This window comes from Schistocerca serialis, chromosome 9 (assembly GCF_023864345.2).
Source record: "Schistocerca serialis cubense isolate TAMUIC-IGC-003099 chromosome 9, iqSchSeri2.2, whole genome shotgun sequence".
Lineage (NCBI taxonomy): Eukaryota > Metazoa > Arthropoda > Insecta > Orthoptera > Acrididae > Schistocerca > Schistocerca serialis.
Genome location: NC_064646.1, coordinates 441,416,028 through 441,439,144, shown reverse-complemented (window position 1 = coordinate 441,439,144; position 23,117 = coordinate 441,416,028). Strand labels below are relative to the sequence as shown.

At 45.9% G+C, this 23,117-nt stretch overlaps 1 protein-coding gene and 1 pseudogene across 1 annotated transcript in view; one reads left to right on the top strand and one right to left on the bottom strand.

Annotated features, from left to right (window-relative positions):
• LOC126419092 (protein takeout-like) overlaps positions 1-23,117 on the top strand; it is a 45,398-nt gene that overhangs the window by 8,619 nt on the left and 13,662 nt on the right. Inside the window, exons 2-4 of the mRNA XM_050086189.1 lie at positions 3,163-3,255; positions 8,228-8,375; positions 22,738-22,871. Of these exons, the coding sequence (XP_049942146.1) occupies positions 3,163-3,255; positions 8,228-8,375; positions 22,738-22,871 (375 nt within the window). The remainder of the gene's footprint in view (positions 1-3,162; positions 3,256-8,227; positions 8,376-22,737; positions 22,872-23,117) is intronic.
• On the bottom strand, positions 7,668-7,785 carry LOC126420017 (5S ribosomal RNA; annotated as a pseudogene).

Here is a 23,117-nt window from a genome sequence, read left to right as displayed (position 1 = left end):
GTTTACGTAGAGTTGTCACTGCCAACATAAAAGCAACTCTGCGTGAAATAAGCGCAGAAATCAGTGTTGAACGTGGGACGAACGTATCCGTTAAGTCGGCTCTGCGAAATTTGGCTTTAATGGGGTGTGGCAGCAGACGACCGACGCCAGTTCCTCTGCTAACAGCACGACATCGCCTGCAGTAGCTCTGCTGGGCTCGTGACCATATTGGTTGGACCCCAGACGACTGTAAAACTGTGACCTGGTCAGATGAGACAGGATTTCAGTTGGTAAGAGCTCATGGTATGGTTCGAGTGTGGCGCAAACACCACGAAGCCATGAACTCAAGTTGTCAACAAGGCACTACTGTTCAAGCTGGTGGTGGCTCCATAATGGTGTGGGCAGTGTTTGCATGGAATGTTCTGCCTGGTCCAATTGAACCGATCATTAACTGGAAATGATTTATTTGCAGCCATTTATGGACTTCATGTTCGCAAACAACGATGTTGTGTCACCAGGGCACAACTGTTCGTGATTGGTTTGAAGAACACTCTGGACAGTACAAGAGAATGATATGGCCACTCAATCGCCCAGCAAAAATCCCATCGAACTTTTGGGGGACATAATCGAGAGGTCAGTTCGTGCGCAAAATCCTGCACGAGCAACACTTTGGCAATTAGGGACGGCTCATTATTTCTGCAGGGGATTTCAGACAACTCGTTGAGTCTATGCCCCATGGAGTTGCTGCATTATGCCGGGAAAAATGACTACCGACACGATATTAGAACGCATCCCATGACATTTGTCACCTCAGTGTAACGGGAAACGTCGGTATCAGACCGATATTCACCACGTGAGGTGTGGGAAACCGCCTAAAAATCACATCCAGACACGCCGACTCACCGGCTCTCGTCGTTAACCCGCTTGTCGGATTCGACCCGGTACTGGCGCGTTTCCACCAGTCCGGAAGCGTGTGTTTTCACGCGCGCGGCTTTCGGGGCAGATACAATGCTGCCACTTTTTCAACAGCTGGTCTTTAAGTTCAGTACACAACATAATTCCGTCTGGGCTACACAGGCATGTTACAATACTAGCAACGCAATCCTGAAATCCCTCTACTTCGCCTGTTAGTCACACTTGAACAAGATCGCAAACTCTCGAACAGTAAGAATAAAACATTCTCGGCTTCAATTCAAAGTAAAACCTCGCATTTTTGAGAATCACCCTCATCATCTTCGTCAGGAAACGGTTGCTGTGGCCCAAAGGCGTCGTCTGATTGGTCAGAAATCAGGTAATGCTGTAACAGATGGTGACGACGTCAGCACCACCGTTCCCGTCGTAGGGTAAACGTTGAGATGAATATCTCTGGCTCCTCTCTGCATCGAGAGGTCGCTTCCACGCACCGTTGAGATTATATCCGCTGTCGCGGTTGAAGTTGTCCTCACTAATTCTTATTTCCACAGCCTCTTTAATTACAGAATCCAAGTATGCTGGAGCCTGGACAAAACCTTTGTTTCATCAAATAATATTTTGTGTTTGTTTGTAAAGCAGTACTCAACATATGCTTACCTCTCCAGTTCTCGATTTTTAATATATCGGCGATAGACCATTATGGAATATGGCTAACAGCTCAAAATCGGTTCACCTCTTTAACAACAGACAGCAAAAGGACATTGTTCACAGTGTTGAGTATGGCTGTGATGTGCTGTCTGAGTGAGGCACTGTTAAATTAGGGGGGGGGGGGGGGGGTGCCTCAGTGATCAGTGTTGGGGCCTCTCCTGTTCCTTATTTATATAATAAATGATATGCCATCTCTGTTTGCTGATGACGCTAGCTTGGTAGTAAAGGATGTTGTGTGCAATCCTGGCTCTGTTTCAAATAGTGCAGTTCATAAGTTCATGGCTTGTAGAAAATAAACTAACGCTAAGTCACAGTAAGACTCAGGTTTTACAGTTTCTTAACGCACAATTTAACAAAACCCGACGTTTTAATTTCACAGAGTGCGCATATCATTAGTGAAGCTGAACAGTTCAAATGTCTACGTGTTCAGACAGATAATAAACTGTCGTGGAAAGCTTACGTTCAGGATCTTGTTCAAAGACTTTAATATTCGAACGGTGTCTGAAGTAAGTGATCGTTCGACCCGAAAATTAGTCTACTTTGCTTATTCCCTTTCGCTTATGTCGTATCGTATTATACACACGTCAAAAAAAGGTTTGTTATAGAGTGTGAGTCTCTTACAACAGACAAGACTTTTTTTCTGAAATGAACAAGACTCTACTAAAATCCAAACAAGACAAGAGTACTCTCGTCGAATGGCCATTGTTCCTCTTCTGAAACAAACAATGCTCTTCTTATAGAACAAAGAAGGCAGGCCTGTTTACCAGACCGAGTTTTCTCTTTTACTTTATTTTTAGGACCACCTTTCAGCCATGAAGCCCTTCACGTTCGCTCGCCATAGGTGTCTTGTTTGGCCTGACTTTTATCAGCCATTGTGTCACTGTTTTTCTTAAAGACTTCCTTCTTCTTCAATCTAAAACGAAGAACCCTCGGTTTTGTCAACAACTGCAGAAAGTAAATTTTGTCTCTTCACTGAGTGTAGTGTTTAAAGGAAACTAAAGTTCTCATTTCTTATGCTTCTTCATTGAAATATGGATTGTTGTAATCATTTATTAGAACCAATGACCTTTCACACGGATTTACATTAGAAGAAGAGTTTCCAAGGCTTTGCAAGAGGTTTGCTGCTTGTTTTGGAAGAAATATCGTACATCTGTTTTGAAAAGGGGGTTTATTTGGCGCTTCGAAGAGGAATCGTGGTCATTATGTTCCGTTGAAGAGGAGTATTACACGCTTTAGCAAAACTTTTAACACTATAGCGTGGGGAACTAGCCGCACAAGTCATGTTTGGGCAGACAGCATGAGAGGCAATAAGATGTTAAAGTTAGACTATGAATCCAGAGGTCTCAGGTTCGATCACGGTCAGTCCTAGGATTTCTGAGTGTTACTACTTTCACCTCTGGCATTATTTGTTGATGTGAAATATGTTGAGATGCACCATGCGTCGGGGTCCAAGTAACTGTAACACTGTAGTACTGTGCGTATGTGTGTTTGTCTTTCTCTGTCGACCATATTTATACTTGCCTGCTTACCTTAGTTTAATTATCATTGTACGTTTGGTTCCAGCTCCTGACTATCCAGTCTGCAAGAGGGACAGCCCCGACGTGAACGACTGTTTAAAGAAGGCGCTGGCCGTGGTCGTCAAGCTGGTGGCCGCAGGTGAGACACCTACCGGGTCATCCCTACTTTTGGTCCGCTCACTGCTGTTGCGTGTATGCCTTCGTGGAGCAGCAGGGAACACATTGAAGTTAAAATGAGGTGCCAATTCCAGACGTGGAAAACCTCTGTTGACAGTTTACTTACTCCCTATAAAATTCTGACAGCTGCATACTTGAAGGATCAGCAGCATCTGGGCACACAGCTGGAGAGCTCTCCTGAAAGTACATCAAGGAAACGTAGCACCTTTCACACTTTACCTACACAAACACATTGAAAGAAATTGAAAAACGGATGGGTCTACTGGAACATCAAATTTTCACAAAACAATGATGAGAGAGAAGTAATTGGTTATCGATAGCTATAGCTGGCTGACATGCAACCACCAGCAATGAACCAACTGGTGCTGTCGGCTCCCTATGTGTTGCCACTCTGCTGCACAAAGCATTCGTTGCGGCTGACAAATCTTATGTAGCAAAGTGTACTTAATGCGAAGATTAGACACATTTCAATAAAGAGCAAGTTCCAGCACTGATTTGACAGTCCACAGGTGCCTATCATTGGAGAATTTCAAACTTTTTACGTGATGTTTGTAACGAACAGTCACTTCAAATTTCATACTTTTTGTGATGATTTTCTCAGTTTTCCGTAGCTTATACTGGGTGGACAAAATGAAACTGGCGTGCACCTTAAGATGTACTTCATGCACTCAAGTAAGTTGAGTTGCCTATCTTATGGCGCAAGCAAAATTTTCTGGGCCAGTTTCGTTTTACCAGATACCAAACGCAGTGCCTTACAAAACTTTAAAAGATCCAGTACCAATATACGTAGTTTATTGTAATCAACAAAAGAAAATTGTGTTTCACTGAGGTCAACAGATTCAGAGACACAAGACGGGAAAATTTCAGTACTTACAAAAAATAAATAAATAAGTAAATAAAATATAACTCTAGCCCTAATTTAAGTTAAGAACTGTTTTCTGGCGTGTTTAGAAAGGCTATCAGTTCTATATCATTCGTCAATTTCAGAATTCTTAAGCTTATTTTGTATGAGACAAAGACTTTAAAATGATTTTATATCACTGTGAAGAGTGGACCACTCTGGCGGCTGGCTGCGTACACTACTTGTTGCCGAAACGTCAAAACATCGGACCTCAAAGTAATTTAAATAAAAGCGCAAAAGCAAAAATTCTTAACGCTGTTCTGTGGAAGCAGATCGCATATCACGTACTGAGCGTGAAAACCGCTGAGCCGATCACAAATGTGATCAGTTCCTTAAAGGAGCTGCAAGCGTTGTGCGGCAGGCTACAAGATCGCATCCATTGGTGCACACATGTATCAGTTAAAATTAATACGTCTTACCTTTTTCTTATTCTGCATTATTACGTTTACAGTAGTCATCTTTGGATCGAATACGCCCATGCCAACCCTTCTGCAACTTTTGAAATGCATCGAGGAAGTTGGTCTTCTTCACTATGTTTAATACGCTCCAAGATTACACTTTAATATCTTCTGCTGTTTCAGAGTTTTGCCCTGTCAACATTAATTTCATCTTGAGTGAGAGATCATATGGTTCATACTTCTAGTATTTTGATTTTATAAAAATGTGTTGTGTAATGTACACGATATGCGATAGTGGGTGTTTTTTTTTTCGACATGTCCTTATATGGACATAATTTTACTCTTGACATATCGAGATTGTCTGGCGGAGGTGAAGGATTCTTCCACTGTGGCGATTGCTGTGATTTTGAGAATGTTAGCTATAAAACAATTTTCGTCATCAGAGACAATCTTTGAAAGAAATTTTGCATCATCTTCGTTGCAAGTTTTAACGCGTGTTCCTTCTGATGTCTTGGGGAGGTGTGGCACAGACTTCACCGCAATCGTTCTTATGGGTAGTTCTTCTCACAGAATGCGTCCGCATATACTACGACTTATTCCCAAGGTGTTGCAGAGGTCTGTCTACAATTTTCAGGATCAGATTACTTACATTCTGAACATTTTCTGGTGTGATACGAGTTCATGACCGCGTGGAACGCTCATCATCATTATCAGTCGATGTTCGCCCGTTTTTGAAACGGTTATACCAATTCAAGTCTGCGTCTGACCTAAGCGTTGGCTCCAAGTGCATACTTCCAAATGCGTTCTTCAACATTAGGAGCGTTTCTGCTGCCGTTTTCAGAAGTTTAAAACAAAGCTTTATGCAGACACACTGCTCTTCCGTACCAACCAGCATAAAGCTGCAGCCGGCCGGTGTGGCCAAGCGGTTCTAGGCGCTACAGTCTGGAACCGCGAGGCCGCTACGGTCGCAGGTTCGAATCCTGCCTCGGGAATGGATGTGTGTGATGTCCTTAGGTTAGTTAGATTTAAGTAGTTCCAAGTTCTAGGGGACTGATGACCTCAGATGTGTCCCATAGTGCTCAGAGCCATTCGAACCATAAAGCTGCAAACTCACGGAAACACGAAAATGATGGACCGAAGCAGTCATTTGTTAGTCGCTTACCACCCTGATTGAAGAAGGGTGTGTAGCGAGACACCTAGAGGTACTTTAGTGTAATCGTAATCATTTGTGAGCAAAAGTCAAGTTTCGGGGCTTCTAGTCACCGCTGCGCTCTGAAGCGAGGCTTCTCGCCTGTTCTGCAGTCGCTCCCAACCTTTTAGACAATATCACCGCTGGACGAGATCAGCTGTCGATCTACACACCCAAAAAACTCTGGCCCGAAAGAAAAATTGTAGTTGGGAAAAAAGAAGAAAAACCCCTATTTTTAAAATGACAAAAGATAAGTGCTACACTACCGGAAAATAATAGATTTATTGTTGCAAGAGTGCACGTGGAGTACATGAAATGATTACATTTACTAATCAATAGTACAAGCGATACTGAGGTAACAGGTATCGAATCACGCTGAGGCGCACACATCAGTACGTGGTGTAGTCTCCACGAGTGGCAATGCAGCTGCTGACCCTGGCATGCAGTAGATCACGCAGGTGGTGAATACTATCCTAAGATACGACCTGTTGTCGACTGAGGAGTTGCACGAGTCACTTCTTGTCCTCCCATGCGTGCTCAAGTCCGGAGATTATGCAGGGCAGAGCACTGTAAGGTTTACGGGCAGTGTGTGGTCGAGCATTATCCTGTTGGAACAACACATCATTTTCCTGTTGCAAGAGCGGCAAAAAGACGGGTCTAACAACATTCTTCACGTACCGAGCGCTGGTTAGCGTCCCCTCCAGAAACACTAAAGATGAATAAGAGTTGTAGCTTATCGCACGTCAGATCATAAGGCCTGCGTAGGGCAGTGTGTCTCGGACGAGACAGCGCTCAAGAGGTCTACGTCGTACGCGCAGTCGATCGTCACTTACATGCTGGCAGAATCTGCTTTCATCGCTGAAAACCAAAGGGAGCTACTTAATCTTCCTTTACACTCGGTTTGCATGGTTTTTCAGAACCGCTTGTGTATTATTTATTACAGGTAGCTTGTCAGCTGCAACCAGACGATGTTGATGAGAAATTTTGTTAGGAGTTAACCTATCACTTTATGCTCTAAACGTAATTTAGTTTGTCGCGATATATTCACATAATTTTGTAATCATTTATTAAAAATGTTCACATTACAGATTAAATAAAACAGAAACCTACTAATGATGGCACAGAGGTGCTGAAACATGTTTGCGAACTTGGAAAAAACGGTGTTTTGTATAGCTGGTGGTCGTTACATCCAACAATTTTAACTGAAAAAACGGAGAACACAAGGAACTGCAAATGCAAATGACGAAATCTGTAAATCCTAGCCTAATAAGTTCAATCTTAGATTTTATTCGTAGAGATAAGATTGTGACACTTAATTCCATCAGTGACGTAGAGTTCAGAAAATACATTTGTCGTTGACTTAAAAAAAGACTAACAGCGCTGTTTATTGGTTCTTTGGTGTACTATGCCTCGATGATTAAACATCTGTACTACTAAGCTGAGCAGATTATTTTAGATACAACTTTCAAATAAACATCTTCTTTTCTCGTGTTCCAATTTTGATGAAATAAAGCTTATATATTGCCCCTGTCTACGATCAAGTTAAGCCTGAAAACTCCATGAAAATTAGTTTAGTAATTGTGAAGACAGCGTCTATAAACAGACAAACATGTCTCATGCTAGTATGTCCTCACAGCTTGTCGTCTGCCTAGGGTTTGTGTAAATTTATTTTATCCAGAAAAAAAACACTCCATCTACAGGACACAAATGGCCCATCGGGACCATCCGACCGCCGTGTCATCCTCAGCGGAGGATGTGGATAGGAGGAGCATGGGGTCAGCACACCGCTCACCTGGTCGTTATGATGGTATTCTTGACCGAAGCCGCTACTTTTCGGTCGAGTAGCTCCTCAATTGGCATCACGAGGCTGAGTGCACCCTGAAAAACGGCAACGGCGCATGGCGGCCTGGATGGTCACCCATCCAAGTGCCGGCCACGCCCGACAGCGCTTAACTTCGGTGATCTCACGGGAACCGGTGTATCCACTGGGGAAAGGCCGTTGCCAAATTCATTTTATCTACTGTTACTTTTGTGGTGTCAGTTTCATTTAGTCACTTGTTACGTGCCCACGCCTATTTGTTCCTCAGTTTGGTCCTACAGCGCTACACGTGTAAAACAGAAATGTTGCTACTTTGGGCTACAAAATTCTGCGTAACTCCCCGTATTTTCCCGACATGGCACCCACTGCTGCATTTCTGTTTCCTTTATTGAAGAAACTGTTGCGTGGAAGATACTTGGAGAATTATTTCTGAGACTGATTTCTACAACAGAGATCTCCATAATGTCATTCATAGTTGAGAAAAAGCAAGACGCACTTAAGGGTGAATGTATAGAGGACTGCTATAAAGTTTCATAGTTACAGAGTGCTTTCCTCGGGTTGATAATCAACATAAGATAACTACTGCTCGTACTCTGACCTTGAGGCAGGCTGCTGCTGTGCCCACAGGCATCCCCTCGCTCGGCGTGGTGCCCGTCGACCCCCTGGATGTCCCGCTGATCGAGATCAGCGACGGCACCAAAAACATCAACCTCAGGATCACGTTCAGGAACGTGCGCGTCACCGGGCTGTCCCAGGTGTCGGCCATCAGCTCCAGGTGAGTCCTGCACCTCAGTAGTGCACCGGCTGCGCGTGGTTGCTTCCACTTTTCTTATTTGGTGAATGGGCACAGAACACTGTGTGCATACGTCTGCGAGAGACCGATGCAGTTGTTCAGAACTATACACAAATTCCCTCTCTCGCAGCACCTGCGCCAACTGGGGAGGCGCCCAGCTCGCATGGTTTTGCAGAGTATGTTGGTCCATTATGATTCTATCGACACTGCAGATTACATTAGACATACTGCTCATTCCAGGGACACATGGTAATGAGCACACCGACGTTGTGTAACACGCCAGAAAAACTGAAATTAATAACACATAGATGACGAAAATTCTTGAAAAAAGAAAAAGATTAGCGTGAGAAGTTAGAGACACAGTTACATAAAATAACTCTTTGTTTGGTATAGAAAATCACTCCTCGTCGTAGCTCTCCACTGCTATGATTGAGTTAAGCAAGCGTGGAATATTTGTACAGAAATGAATCTTGATTAAAAAAGAAGCAGCCGAAGACACTGAGCTGTGTGAGATAGGAAGTCTGTAGATCTCGAATTGTGAATGTTGCAAATGCAATTACTACAACATTTGTCCGTTTGACGAACTTCCCCTCACCGACTTGATTCCTATTGACAGGCTGTGTAGGGCACGAATTGGACTTCGACAGACGTAAACAACAAGACGCAACTCTTAATCGTTGTCGACAAAATAGAGTTTGCTTATTTTACGCGTGCTTACATACTTCGTGTGGTGGCTAGTTACCAAGCGAGTAAACGCTTAGTTTTATAAACGCGATGTCTGAGGGACGCTTAGTTTTATAAACGCGATGTCTGAGGATCGAATCTCGCTACCAGAGGTCTTTTATTTGAGTGCCACGCAACTACAACAGCAGATACGCGTGATACGCCGCGTTATGGTGTGATGACCGAGAACCGCTTACGAATGCATCTCACATTTGTTTAGCAATCGACACATTCAAAAAACCATGCACATGCAAAGGTTCGGAGTTCATTGCAAGTGCTGTATGTCGCAATAATTACTACCATGTTTCTATTATCATCATCATCCTGACTCGTACAATGCTCCATATGTAATACATTTGCTTGCCGCGCATGTAGATAAAATAATATAAATAAAACGAGTATTCTTATTGGACTGAAATTTCTTGTGCATCCACTTTTTCCACTCTTATAAAGAAAAATTTTTCTCCTTTTCTCAGGATAAAGATTACGGAAATAATAAATGAATCATTTAATATTAACGGTTTTCACAGTCATAGAAATTACATGGAAAGAAAGGATATTCGGCCCCTGGAGGTCGTGCTCCTGAAGTTAATCACTCGGCTGCAGACTTTTCTCTAGCACTGGGGATCGTAAATTGGAAATCTGAGTGAGCAAGGACCATGTCCAGGTGGCCGAAGCGGCTACGGCAACCGCTCGTGAGAAGCAGTAAATTCTGGTTCGAATCCCGGTCTGTCACAAATTTTCTACCTCCACTCTTGTATTACCACAATGCCCTGTGCGCCTTATCGTCATGATTTCTTACCCCTCCTTTCCCTTTACTTCCCCTTCCTGTGTTTCTTATTTACAAATGGCTCTGAGCACTATGGGACTCAACTGCTGTGGTCATAAGTCCCCTAGAACTTAGAACTACTTAAACCTAACTAACCTAAGGACAGCACACAACACCCAGCCATCACGAGGCAGAGAAAATCCTTGACCCCGCCGGGGATCGAACCCGGGAACCCGGGCGTGGGAAGCGAGAACGCTACCGCACGACCACGAGATGCGGGCTCTTATTTACACCAATATACGAGGGTCACTCCAAAACAAATGCACACAATCTTTTTTTAAATCCATCTTTTATTCTACATGTTTGAAAATTTTACAGTGTGTAGATACATCCTTTAGGAACAATATTTTCATTTCTCCATATAATTTCTATCCCTCTCAACTGCCTTACGCCATCTTGGAACCAGCGCCTCTATACCCGCACGGTAAAATTCTGGACCAACTTGTTGGGGCACAAGGGAGTCATCATCTTGAAACCTTGTTCCACCAAGAGAGTCTTTCAGTTTCCCGATGAGATGATAGTCACATGGAGCCAGGTCAGGACTGTAAGGCGGGTGTTTCAGTGTTGTCCATCCGAGTTTTGTGATCGCTTCCATGGTTTTTTGACTGACATGTGGCCGTGCATTGTCGTGCAACAGCAAAACATCCTGCTTTTACAGATGTGGTCCAACACGACTCAGTCGAGCTTGAAGTTTCTTCAGTGTTGTCACATATGCGTCTGTCAGCAGACACCAATTCGTTAATTCTCTGCACATTGTCTGGCGTGTGTGCAGTAGGAGGCCTGCCGCTGCGAGGACTATCATCAATATTGCCGTATAAGCTTTCATCACGTAACCTGCTTGCCCACCAACTAACTGTACTGCGATCGATAGCAGCATCTCCATACACCTTTTTCAACCTCTTGTGGATGTTTCCCACTGTCTCGTTTTCACAGCACAGGAATTATATGACAACACGTTGCTTCTGACGAACGTCAAGTGTAGCACCTATTTTGAAGACATGCCACTCGCGAGAACAGGTTGAACTAGGTATGAAAACAAGCGGGAAGGATGTATCTACACACTGTAAAACTTTCACACATGCAGAATGAAAACTGTATTTTTACAAAAATAGAGTGCATTTCTTTTGGAGTGACCCTCGGACGAACTCCCGATCCTCCCGCTGGCGCGGCTGTTTGTTCCCTGTAGAGTGGCATCGGCCCGAGGCCCACGAGAAAGTCTGTGGCACGTACTTCATACCACGTGATGCTACAGGTCTTACGAGTGCTGGCGCCCCCAGGGGCTCAGCATTCATTTGCTGAGTACGGGCTTGGCGACCCCGGGGTCCTGAGCTGGGGACTGGTCAGCGCCGCCAGTCTCGTGTCCCCGTAACCACCGGACATGCTTCAGCAACCACCGTATGGTGCGGCGGTGGAATGTTGTGTGCTGCGGGGAATGGTAACCTTGGCTTGACCGCCTGGATTGCGAGGAAGGCCAACCTCTATAAAAACCCCTCAATCTTACAGTGTGCTCCGCGCCTATGAGATGCATGGCTGTTGGGGTGGAACAGTCGCAAGCGGGCAACCTCTGGGGCACCTGCCGCACCCCAGTTGTATACGGTTTACTCAGGCATGCGGGGCTCTGTCTGAGCGGACCTTTAGTTCCCTAGCTGCTCGTGGGACCGCAATGGACCCTTCGACATCTACATTTCCCCCTACCAGTGGATTGGGTGGGCCACTGGTAGGAAAACACACCCCATCGAAAAAGCGACTTCGTGCAGTGAGTCCTCCCGCGCCTGGTGTTGCTAGAGATTTATCAGACTGTCGTAACAGATCATATGCTGATATCCAGAATGTGTTTTTGATTGTCAAACGGAAGGAGGGTAGCTTTGAGAGGGTTTCTCCCTTTTACATCCACAAGGGTCTTGAGGGAATTGCAGGAACACTGAAATCTGTGAAGCGACTGCGCAATGGGACTCTGTTAGTTGAGACTTCTAGTTCCCGTCAAGTCGCTTCTCTTTGGAAAGCAACCCGTCTCGGAGAGTACACTATCGAAACCGAGCACCACTCCACACTCAACTATAGTAAGGGTGTTGTGACATGTAGGGACTTGGTGGATACCCCCACAGACGAGTTAAAATGTGAGTGGGCTGATGAAGGTATTGTTGACGTGCAGCATATTATGAAACGAGTCGATGGGGACCTAGTCAAATCCGACTCGTTTATTCTCACGTTCAGTTGCCCGAGACTCCCAGAGCATGTTAAAGCGGGGTTCTTACGTTTGCCAGTAAGGCCATATTTCCCCAACCCAAAGCGCTGTTTTAAATGTCAGCGCTTTGGGCATACTAGGTTGGGGTGCAATGGGATAGCCACTTATGGTAAATGTGGTCAGCCTGCCCATGAAGGAGCCGATTGTTCATCGCCTGTGAAGTGCGTGAATTGCTCTGGGAGTCACCCTGTCTGGAGCTGGGTCTGCCCCATCTACCTCGAAGAACGGAAGATACAGGAGATTAAAACATATAAGCGCATCCCCTATGGTGAGGCCAAGAAGCTCTTTAAGGCCATGCAACCTCCGGTGTTTACAACATCTTTCGTTTCAGCTCAGAAAAAACTGGTACAAATGGCCACTGTTGCTACACAAACGGAGGTTGCTAGTGTTAGCACTAATACCTGCGTTTGCCAGTGCACTTGTGCTGCTGCAGTTGTTTTGCAACCTGCGGCTCTCCCTGCAACGTCGGACAAGGCTGTGGTTGCTGACATTGGGGTACTTCCTGCCTCTCCCCATTTGGGGACTTCTGCCCAGGTGAGTTAAGCTCCAGCTGTTGACAAGGCTCTGCATTCTAAGCCCCCCAAGACAAAGACGCCGAAGCTGAAGGTTTTGCCACCTGAGGAGACTAGTCAGGGTCAGTCCGATGATGAGGCCTTCGTACTGTCTGACATCTCCCGTGGGTCGTCATCGGAGCTGATGGACATTGATGTCGACCGGGGGCGATCTTCTCGCCCCAAGAATAAATCTCCGGACAGTACAGGCTCTCCTCCAAAGCACAGAGGCAGGGTGAAAGTTCAGCCACCCTGATCACTGGCTCCCATATTGCAGTGGAACCTGAATGGGTTCAGGACGCATGTGGCCAAATTACAACTCCTTGTACGAGAGTGCCCTTTGTGCTTATATCTCCAGGAGACACATTTTCGGGCCACTGATGCTCCTTCTTTACGGGGCTATACCGTATATCGAAAAGACGATCTGATGGGGGAAAGGGCAAAGGGTGGTGTTGCGGTTTTTCTCCGTGACATGCACCCCTCATCTGAGCTCCCTCTCGTAACAGACTTGCAAGCAGTTGCAGTTGACCTTCTTGTGGGTCGGAGGCTCACAGTCTGTTCAGTTTACTTACCACCTCAGGATGTGATAGACTCTGAGGCTCTCACAGACCTTATTAGCCAACTCCCCCGCCCATTTCTTCTTCTGGGGGACTTCAGTGCTCATAATGTCTTATGGGGCTCTCCGACTAGTTGCCCCAGGGGTCGCATTCTGGAAAGCCTCATGATGTCTGAAGAACTGTGCATCCTCAACTCTGGTGCTCCAACTCATTTCTTTACTGCTTCCGGGTCGTCATCGGCTATTGACCTTTCCTTTTGCTCTCCAGCACTCGCGGATTCTGGTCTGTGGGAGGTTGTTGCTGACCTCCATTCTAGTGACCACTTCTCCCTTTGGATTCGCCTCCTGGATGAGGCTGTGGCATTACCAGTGCCGCCTCAGTGTGACCTCTGCAGAGCTGACTGGACACTTTTCAGCCAACTGGCTGTTTTGGAACACAGTGCCAGCGTCCACGAATGGGTAGACCACGTTACAGCCGTGATCTCCCATGCTGCTGAATTGTCAATCCCACGGTCATCCGGTCATCCCAAGAGGCGTCCTGTCCCTTGGTGGACCACTGAGTGCCGCTCAGCCATCCGAGCCCGCCGTGCAGCCCTGCGCCGCTTCAAGTGCCGTCCTTCAGCTGACAATCTTGCGGCCTTTCGGGTGACAAGGGCCAAAGCGCGGCGAGTGATTAAAGAGAGCAAACGACGGTCATGGCAATCGTTCTTGAACTCCATCTCTCGCTCCACTAATTCTACAAAAGTATGGGAAGCCATCAGGAGGATTTCCAGCCAACTACCTGTCACGGCATTGCTGCATCAGGGATGTCTCCTCACGGCGCCGAGAGACATTGCCCAGACACTGGCCGTGCATTTTGCGGAATCTACCGCCACTATTAACTGTGATCCAGATTTCTGCCGCTACCGCACTGCCATCGAGAGGGGTCACTTGGACTTCCAGTCTCCAAATTCGGAACCCTACAACTGCCCCTTCACAATGTGTGAACTGGATTCGGCGCTGTCTATGGCTCATGATACTGCGCCTGGTCATGATCAAATCCGGTACAACATGCTGCAGCACTTGTTGCTGCCATCCAAGGAAGTTCTCCTCAATTGTTTTAATATGATATGGTTATCCGGCACGTACTCTGACTCGTGGAGGGAGGCGATTTTGATTCCTCTCCTCAAACTGGGGAAGGATCGAATGCCTCCCAGTAGTTATCGAAGTATTGCTTTGACGAGCTGTGTCGGGAAGACGTTGGAACGCATGCACAACCGTCGCCTGGTTTGGCTGCTCGAGACCAGGCAGCTCCTAAGCCCCTCTCAGTGTGGCTTTTCGAGGTGTCGTGCAACTATAGACAACTTGACCCTGCTTGAGGCGGCCATCCAGCAGGCCTTCCTACGTAACCAGCATTGTCTAGATGTATTCTTTGACATTAATAAGGCGAATGACACTACTTGGCGCCGCCTTATCCTCAATCAACTCCATGAGTGGGGCTTTCGTGGCCGTCTCCCCATCTTCATTCGGTCCTTTCTTTCCCACTGGCTCTTTCGATATCGGGTTGGTAATGTGCTATCTGATTTGTACGTGCAGGAGAATGGTGTTCCTCAGCGAAGCGTTTTAAGTGTCACCCTCTTTACCGTCGCCATTAACTATCACGTCCACTATCTGGAGTCCTGCCCAATGCTCCTTGTTTGTGGACGATTTTGCTGTTTTCTGTTCTTCCTCCAGTCTTGTCACTGCTAGTCGGCAGTTCCAGCTTACGATAAAGCGATTAGAGGCATGGACTGCGAAGACGGGTTTTACCTTTTCTGCAGACAAATGTGTGTGTGTTCATTTTAATCGTTCTCGACGCCTTTTTACCTCCCCTGAATTGCGTCTGAGGGACACCGTTCTTCCTTTTAGAGACATTGTGAGGTTCCTGGGCCTCACTTTTGATTCCAAGTTGTCGTGGTTGCCTCACCTTAAAGACCTCAAGGTGTGGGTCCTGAAAGCACTGAATATTTTGAAGAGTCTGAGCCATCGATCCTGGGGAGCAGATCGGGCACGTCTGCTGCAGTTTTATAGGGCTTTCGTTCGATCGCGTCTTGACTATGGTTGCACCGTGTATGGGTCAGCAACGCCTTCGTATCTGCTGTTGACGCAGTACACCGTGAGGGTATCAGGCTGGCCACTGGTGCCTTCCGTACCAGTCCCATCCCCAGCCTGTGTGCTGAGGCAGGGGAATCGCCGCTCGACCTTCCGGCAGAAACTCCTCATGGTGCGACAGGTGTGTCAGTTCCTTGGCTGTCCTACCTCCCCTGCGTACCCTACCGTTGCCCGACCGCCTATGGAACGTCTCTTTTCCAGTCGTCCCAGGGCAACAAGACCATTTGGGATTCGTGCCAAGCATTTGCTTGAGTCCCTTGGTGTGGAGTGTGTGGCCCCCCAACAACAAGGTTTTACTCGCCTGCCTCCCTGGTTGCTCCAGAGGTCCATCGTCCTTTTAGACTTGTCGAAGTACCGGAGGAGCTGCACTCCTGCGTTTGTTTTTACCTCCTTGTTTTACGATATTTTAAAGCAGCATCCCGACCATGTACCAGTATTTACGGATGGCTCTAAACAGGGGGACTCTGTTGGTTGTGCTGTTGTTTTCCCTGATCGAGTCGTCAAGTTACGGCTTCCTGCAGCGTTTACCATCTTCGATGCCGAATTGTTTGCGATCTTGCGGGCATTGGAGCAGATGAGATGTGTTCCCAGTCTTACGTTCCTCATCTGTTCTGACTCCCTGAGTGCCCTTCAGACCATGCAACACTTGTACCCAGCGGATACGGTCGTCCAGAACATCCATGATGCCCTACTCCACCTGCAACGGCAGGGGAAGGAGGTTTCTTTCTGCTGGGTGCCGGGGCACGTGGGTATTAGGGGAAACGAACTGGCGGATGCGGCTGCCAAAGATGACTGTTCCCTCCCTCACGTTGTTGAGTGTGCCATCCCCCTCCATGCTGTTACCTCCCTTTTGCGTTTTCGTGTTATTCGTCAATGGGAAGAGGAGTGGCTGGCAGTTGATGAAAATAAGCTGCGTTTGGTCAAGGCCACGACGCGGCCATGGCGTACGTCCTACCAGTCATGCAGGCGGGATGAGGTTCTCCTCACTGGCCTCCGCATCGGGCACAGTCCCTTAACACATGGTTTTTTACTCCGGCGGGAGGACCCCCCAGTCTGCAGTCCTTGTGGCGTCCAGATTACTGTCCGCCACATTTTACTTGACTGTCTTTTATTCTCTGACCAGAGGGCGGTGGTTTCTTTGCCACCGGATTTGCCCTCTATTTTGCAAGATGACGCAACGGCTGTGGTTAAGGTCTTACGGTTTTGTGTGTCCAATTTGTTGCCTCGGATTTTAGGGAGGGGGTTTTAATGTGCTGCTGGGTGACTGGCTCACTCAGGTTTGAGGTCCGCCAGTCACTATTACCTCCTTGTTTCCCTTAGGTTTCTATTCTCTTTTCCTTGAGTTTCCTTTCCTTTTTAGTGTGTTCCTTCTCCTCTTGTTTTGCCTCCGTATGTGAGGATTTGGAACTGGTCAGGTCTGTGTCTTTTAGCCAATCTCCTTGTTCGCTGTTCGTCTTAGTCCCTTCACAGCATGTGTTCCTGTTTTTATGCGTTTGGGCGCTGATGACGACGCTGTTTAGCGCCTGTAAACCTCAAACACACACACACACACACACACACACACACACACACACACACGAGTGCTGGCAGCCGTCTGCAGTGGGGAGCGAGCAACTATTCCCGACGAGTTTAATAAATCTTGTCTGCGTGTTTAAATGGATGCAAGTTTTCGATATCACCTTCATTGAGTACCTTTTCAATTTAAGATTGATTTTTTTGGGCTCCGCATGGAGCCGAGCATTCGCGAAGTGTGGCGCACAAGCTTACTAGTGTGACGTCACAAGTTCGTTGTAGGGCCCGTGTATATCGTTGGCCCCGCCTGTGGCGTCCCCACCTGACGTGCTTACCATGATCCTTTGGGGCGGGACCGTGCGCCGTGGAAGTAATAATGCCTCCACTCTCCGAGCCAAGCAATCCCCTTATATCTGCTGGTCCACGAGAAATACGGGCCTCGCAAGAAACCTGTGACGTCACACTAGCCGGCTTGCCCGCCACACTTCGTGAACGCTCGGCTCTACGCAGAGCCCAAAGAAATCAATGTTTAATTGAACAGGTACTCAATGAAGGTGATATCGAAAACTTGCATGCATTTAAACTCGCAGTCAAGAATTATTAAACCCGTCGGGAATAGTTGCTCGCTTCCAGCTGGAGGCGGCTGCTGGCACTCGTAAGACCTGCAGTGTCACGTGGTATGATTTCCACGCCGTGGCCTGCCCTTCTCTTGGGTCTCAATATCGCTGAATCGGCACGATGTTACAAAAATTGTGTACCTTTTTACTTTTAATTAAGGAAGATATCACAAATATTTGAAAGTATGCATACCAACTTGCATAGTTAATTCAGTACCCTTCAACTCCCATTCTTCACGTGTCCGGTTGCAGCGCCATTTCAGTCGGATACTTTGGTGCATCTGTTTACGCGGGCCGTGTCTGCAGGCAACCTGCAACATGTGTTCCCTTCCCACAATGAGCCACTGCTGTTGCTCAATGGTCTCAGAGTGGGACGACAAGCGTCAGTTATGTTAGTCCTCTTTTTCGTAGGCTTATCCCATTTCTTCCGGGATCAGTGCGTTAATCTGGATTTCGCAATGTTAGTGGTCGCTCCCCTTTCCTCCCGGGACGTAAATTGTGTACTTCATCTGTTTGCGTCTATTGATAATAATATGAAGTATTCTAAATGGTCCCGAATCGCGTAACAAAGGGGGGGGGGGGACCAGCCCGGTATTAACCTACTCGAATGTGGGAAACCACCTAAGAGCCACATCAAGGCTGGCCGGCACACCGCTCCTCGTCGTTAATCCGCTGGGTGCATTTGATCCAGTGTCGGTACGCCCCCCAGAATCCCGGAAGCAGCGTGCTAATTCACGCGGATATCCGCTTGGGTTTCTGCCTACCTAATATCAATAAACGAGGTTCCCCTGTACCTCTCTCATGCATTCCAAACTCGACAGAATTTCTTTTATATGTCTTACTAGACTAGGTAACCTGGGAGAAAGTGTAAAGGTTCACACTGTGGAGGAGGGATGTGGGTCGTGAACGGACAGCATCGGTCTGCGAGAGCATCGCCAGAGAGAGGAAAGGTTACTGGCTGAAATCCCGTTTCCGAGAACATAATTTTAATTTCGTAGCAAGTTCCATGTTAATCAATCCTCATGCAATTCATCGTCATACGGAGGAGAAACTTCCTATTCATTTGTTCTGCTCTCATACATTGAATGATCGGATCCTCCAAGTACGCCGCCATTGCGTCAACGATCTTCCAGTGTGCTAAAGAAGCGATCGCAGCTACCGTGGACTCTTGGCGTTGATGTAGTTAAAAGTGTGTATGTTTGCAGGGAGATTACGTTGAGAGTTGGCAGGAGTTTAAAATTTTGTGTGTAACTATTTCGGGAAACAGGAAACCAAAGACCTTAAACCCGAACGAACATCATACGACTGGCCAAGGTTTTACACATGTACTACCTTTTACAGCATAGAAACCTAAAAAATTAAAAATGCTTTTAATAAATAGGACAATTTTGATCTGTCAATGAAATCAGCATCATTTAAACATCTTCCAAGAAAACAGGAAACGTGGATATCTCCAGTGTTCCACTAGGGAGTTCCAAATTGATCATATAGTGATCTCGAGACATGTGGGGAAGGAAATTCTAAATCTCAAGGCCCTCAGGGCTACAAACTTAGATTGTGTTTCTATCTTTCAAAACTTAAGTTCAAAATTCGACCAAGAACCCATCAAACTAAAAATCTATCCGTATAGTAAAGTTCTATAAACAGGAACTTAGAAACAGCAGACATTTCAAGGAGCGCTAGTCTCAGAAGAAATATGCACTTCTTGACAGTAGGTATGAAACAGTTTTCCTGGAGAAAAGCAGAAGACACGCATGGCGGTCTCCAGAAGGAGATAAGCCAATCGAAGACCGGAGGAAAGCGTAAGTTGACTGCTCAGGAAACACCAGAAAATCTAAAGAACTTCCAACAAGTAAGAAAAAAGTCAACATAAAAAAGTGAGAAGCAACGCTTAACTCAGGTAGGAGAGGACTTCCGACAGAACAATAAGCGAAACATTTACGGAACATTCAAGCCTAGCTTAAGTATGCAATTTCCCCCAAACATAAGCTCTAAGAAATAAAAAGAAAGTATAGTAAGGTGACATTGAAAACAGATCTCGGCAGAGTACCTTGAAGAGCTCCTAAACTGTGAAGTGCCATGTGATACCTTCCGTTATAAATAGAAAGAACCAAATGCCAACTCGGAATCACCTGCTGCAGACGAAGCTATGATCATCATAAATTCCTTGAAGAATAACAAGGCTCCTGGGAAAGAGGGGATCATTGCAGAAATATTGAAATATGTTAATGGGAATACAAACATTGAACTGCTTCCAGAGGGGTGGAAGTTGGCACTAATAGATCCTGCACATAAGAAAGGACACCAATTCGAGCCTGGGAACTTCGGAGGGATGTCGTTAATTCTAGTGACTCATACGATATTCTCAAAAGCATTACTAACAGAGTGGAAGAGCAGCTAAATCACAAATTGGTGTGTACCAAAGAGGCTTCAGAATGAGCAGTTCATGCCCAGAACAAATCTTGAAAATAAAAACTAGGATCGTGTATCGAAAACAGTAGCAAGCATTTCGTGCTCACATTCGTAGACGTTAAGGAAGCCTATGATGCAGTAGATACACCTACGCAGTTCCTAATTTTGGAAGATATGAGTTCGGATAGAAAATCCACTGCATTGATTAAACAGGCCGCAAGCAATACGGCATCTCAGAATCAGACACATAGACAGACTCTCACCTGTGGTCTTTGACTGTACCCTTAACGAGTGATCAGGGAACGGCGACGAGAAATGAAAGGAGCGGGTGTAATATGACTGGAATGCAAGAGAAAAGGAATATGTGCAGACTGTCTACTATTTGCTAATTATATCATGATATTGTCGGTATTATTAGAAGATGCGGCTAATCAAATCACGCATCTACAGAAAAAGAGGATAAAGCAGGTCTACAGCTCTCTGTCGAGAAGACACAGTACGCGACGAACATCGTGACAATAGAAAGAAGGAAAGCTCAGATGGCTGAGAGTTTTATATACCAAGGAGAATGGACAGTAAATGATCTGACAGAAAAAGAAAGTATGAGAGCAGGAATAAACGAAATGAATTTAGCGTCCGACTATGAACATGCATAATAAGAAAAATCATCGAGTCAAAATTGAGACTTCTGTGGTGTCACCGCCAGACACCACACTTGCTAGGTGGTAGCCTTTTAAATCGGCCGCGGTCCGCTAGTATACGACGGACCCGCGTGTCGCCACTATCAGTGAATCCAGACCGAGCGCCGCCACACGGCAGGTCTATAGACGTACTGGCACTCGCCCCAGTTGTACAGCCGACTTTGCTAGGAAAGGTTCACTGAGAATTACGCTCTCATTTGCCGAGACGATAGTTAGCATAGCCTTCAGGTAAGTCAATTGCTACGACGTAGCAAGGCGCCATTTATCCTTTGCTATGTGTCTAATGAAGCATGTACAGTAACAAGACCAACGTTCACCAATTGTGGATTAAAGTTAAGTATTCCAGCAGCTACGTACTTTCCTTTATAGCATTCATTACGTATCCTGTTCCAGACCTCACGCCAGCCTGCGTGAGTTTAAGCGCGTGCCTTTCGGTTACCCGTCACTGTGGACTGGCTGTCTTGCCAGTCCACAACAACTTCACCAGATAGTGATCCCACCTGAAGCCTTACATACAGCTGGAAACGTGAATTACGGAAGAACAGGATCACGGAAGAGGTTGTATCTTGTGGAACGATGAATTCTTAGCAGGATATTAAGATCTCGATAAACAGGGCACGGTCAGTATAGAAGACGAGCTAAACTAGAACCGTCCATCCAGATAGAGAATTTAGGAAACCATCAAGAAAAGAAGGAGCATGCCTTTCGAACACATCCTTAGAATGGACACAGGAAGTTAGTACAATAATAAGAGTTTCTCGTAAACAAGTTAAATCAATTTACACTGGACCCAAGATGTATATACGGGACCTGGAAGAAATCGGAGTACAGGAAACAGACATATGTAAGAGAATGACTTTCATGTTTGTAATTCAGACTTACATAGGTTTCCATGGCAGAATTAGACCCAGAGTATGAGAATGAAAGAATAAGGATAAAGACGAGAAGAAAAGAAGGTGATCCTAATTAACATGGTTCTCAGATCACGGAAACGAAGTGAAGAAGAAATAGTAATAAAATGGTAGTAATAAAATTAAAAATAATTTTAAACAAGATTTGAATCTGTCTACCGACAACAGACAGTAATATTGACGATAGTACTGTCTAAAAAATAATAGCGACAACTCTAGCAGTACTACGAGTGCTACTACTACTATTACTACTACTACCACCACTATTACAGATTCTGCGACTAGTATCGCATAAAAATGTATTTACGGGTTTGTAAAAATAGTATTCTTTACAAAGCAAGAACTGACGGAGAGGACTTTGGGAAATAAGAAAGGTCTGTTGGGATCATCCTACTGATGTTGCGGGGAAGAGCGTAATTTGTAGCGATGTTACGTTGGCAAACAAGAGAAAAGATGACACAGAAAATGTAGCTCACGCTCTGGAATTTCACTGTAACTGGCAGCCGGCAAGTGGTCATATCTCGCGCCAGTATATTCGTCATAACTTTACACAGTGAGCCTTAAAGAGATTACCGCTACGCTGTACAAATTGTCCATTCGAAAGTACTTAGTGCTCCCCAATGGAAGCCACGGTGGATCATTGGTTGTCCTGTATAGTCACAGAATGATTACATTACTCTCTGTTTTGTAAGTTTTCTGTGTCTAATCCTGTACGCATGAAAATGTCTCTTTCCCTACTTAGTGTTCCAGATAAGAAGAAGTTTACAGAGCTCTGTCGGCATCTGCATCAATAGTAGAGGTTGCTAATGCACACTTTTACGGTGGATATTGACTTGGTAGCTGCCAGTTCGATTCTGGTGAGGGAAGAAATTTTCACCGCCACCAAGAGGAGGGATGGTGGCACATAATTCCTTATTGCGAAATCTTGGACCCATCTCCTAGATTAATTTCCAAACTTATCCACAGTGCCTCATGGACTGAGTGCATGTCCAACTGTTGACAGCGATGTATCCGTCAGCTGCTGGAACTATGGGTAGCACTAGTGTTATACACGATGCGGCAACGCTGTACATGGAGGCTACATGGACTTGTTAATTATTTAGTTACCATCTTGTTGAGAGCAGAGAGTGTACTAGCGTGTTGTCTATGTTTTCCAGCCTGGACCTGGCCAACAACAAACTGGAACTCTCCGGAGTGGAGCCCCATCTTGTCTTTGAAGCGGACTACGAGATGAGCGGCAAGTTCCTGGTGGTGCCTGTGGAGGGCTCCGGGCGCTGCAGGTTCATCTTCAGTAAGCAAACTCTACAACTTCAAGTTCTGAATTTCTTACCGTGACTGAAGCAGATGGTGCGTAAGTTCATTATGGTTGATGAATGGAGGCTGGTATCAAATTACACATCTTTCCGTCGCATTCCAGTCATGCTCAAAGGCTGACAGATCAGCGGCTGCATTATCCTTTTCGAATAGGCCTTTTGATAAAGTGGTCATGAAGAGTATGACAGTAGGATTTACCATTTTTGCCACATACCAGAGAGCA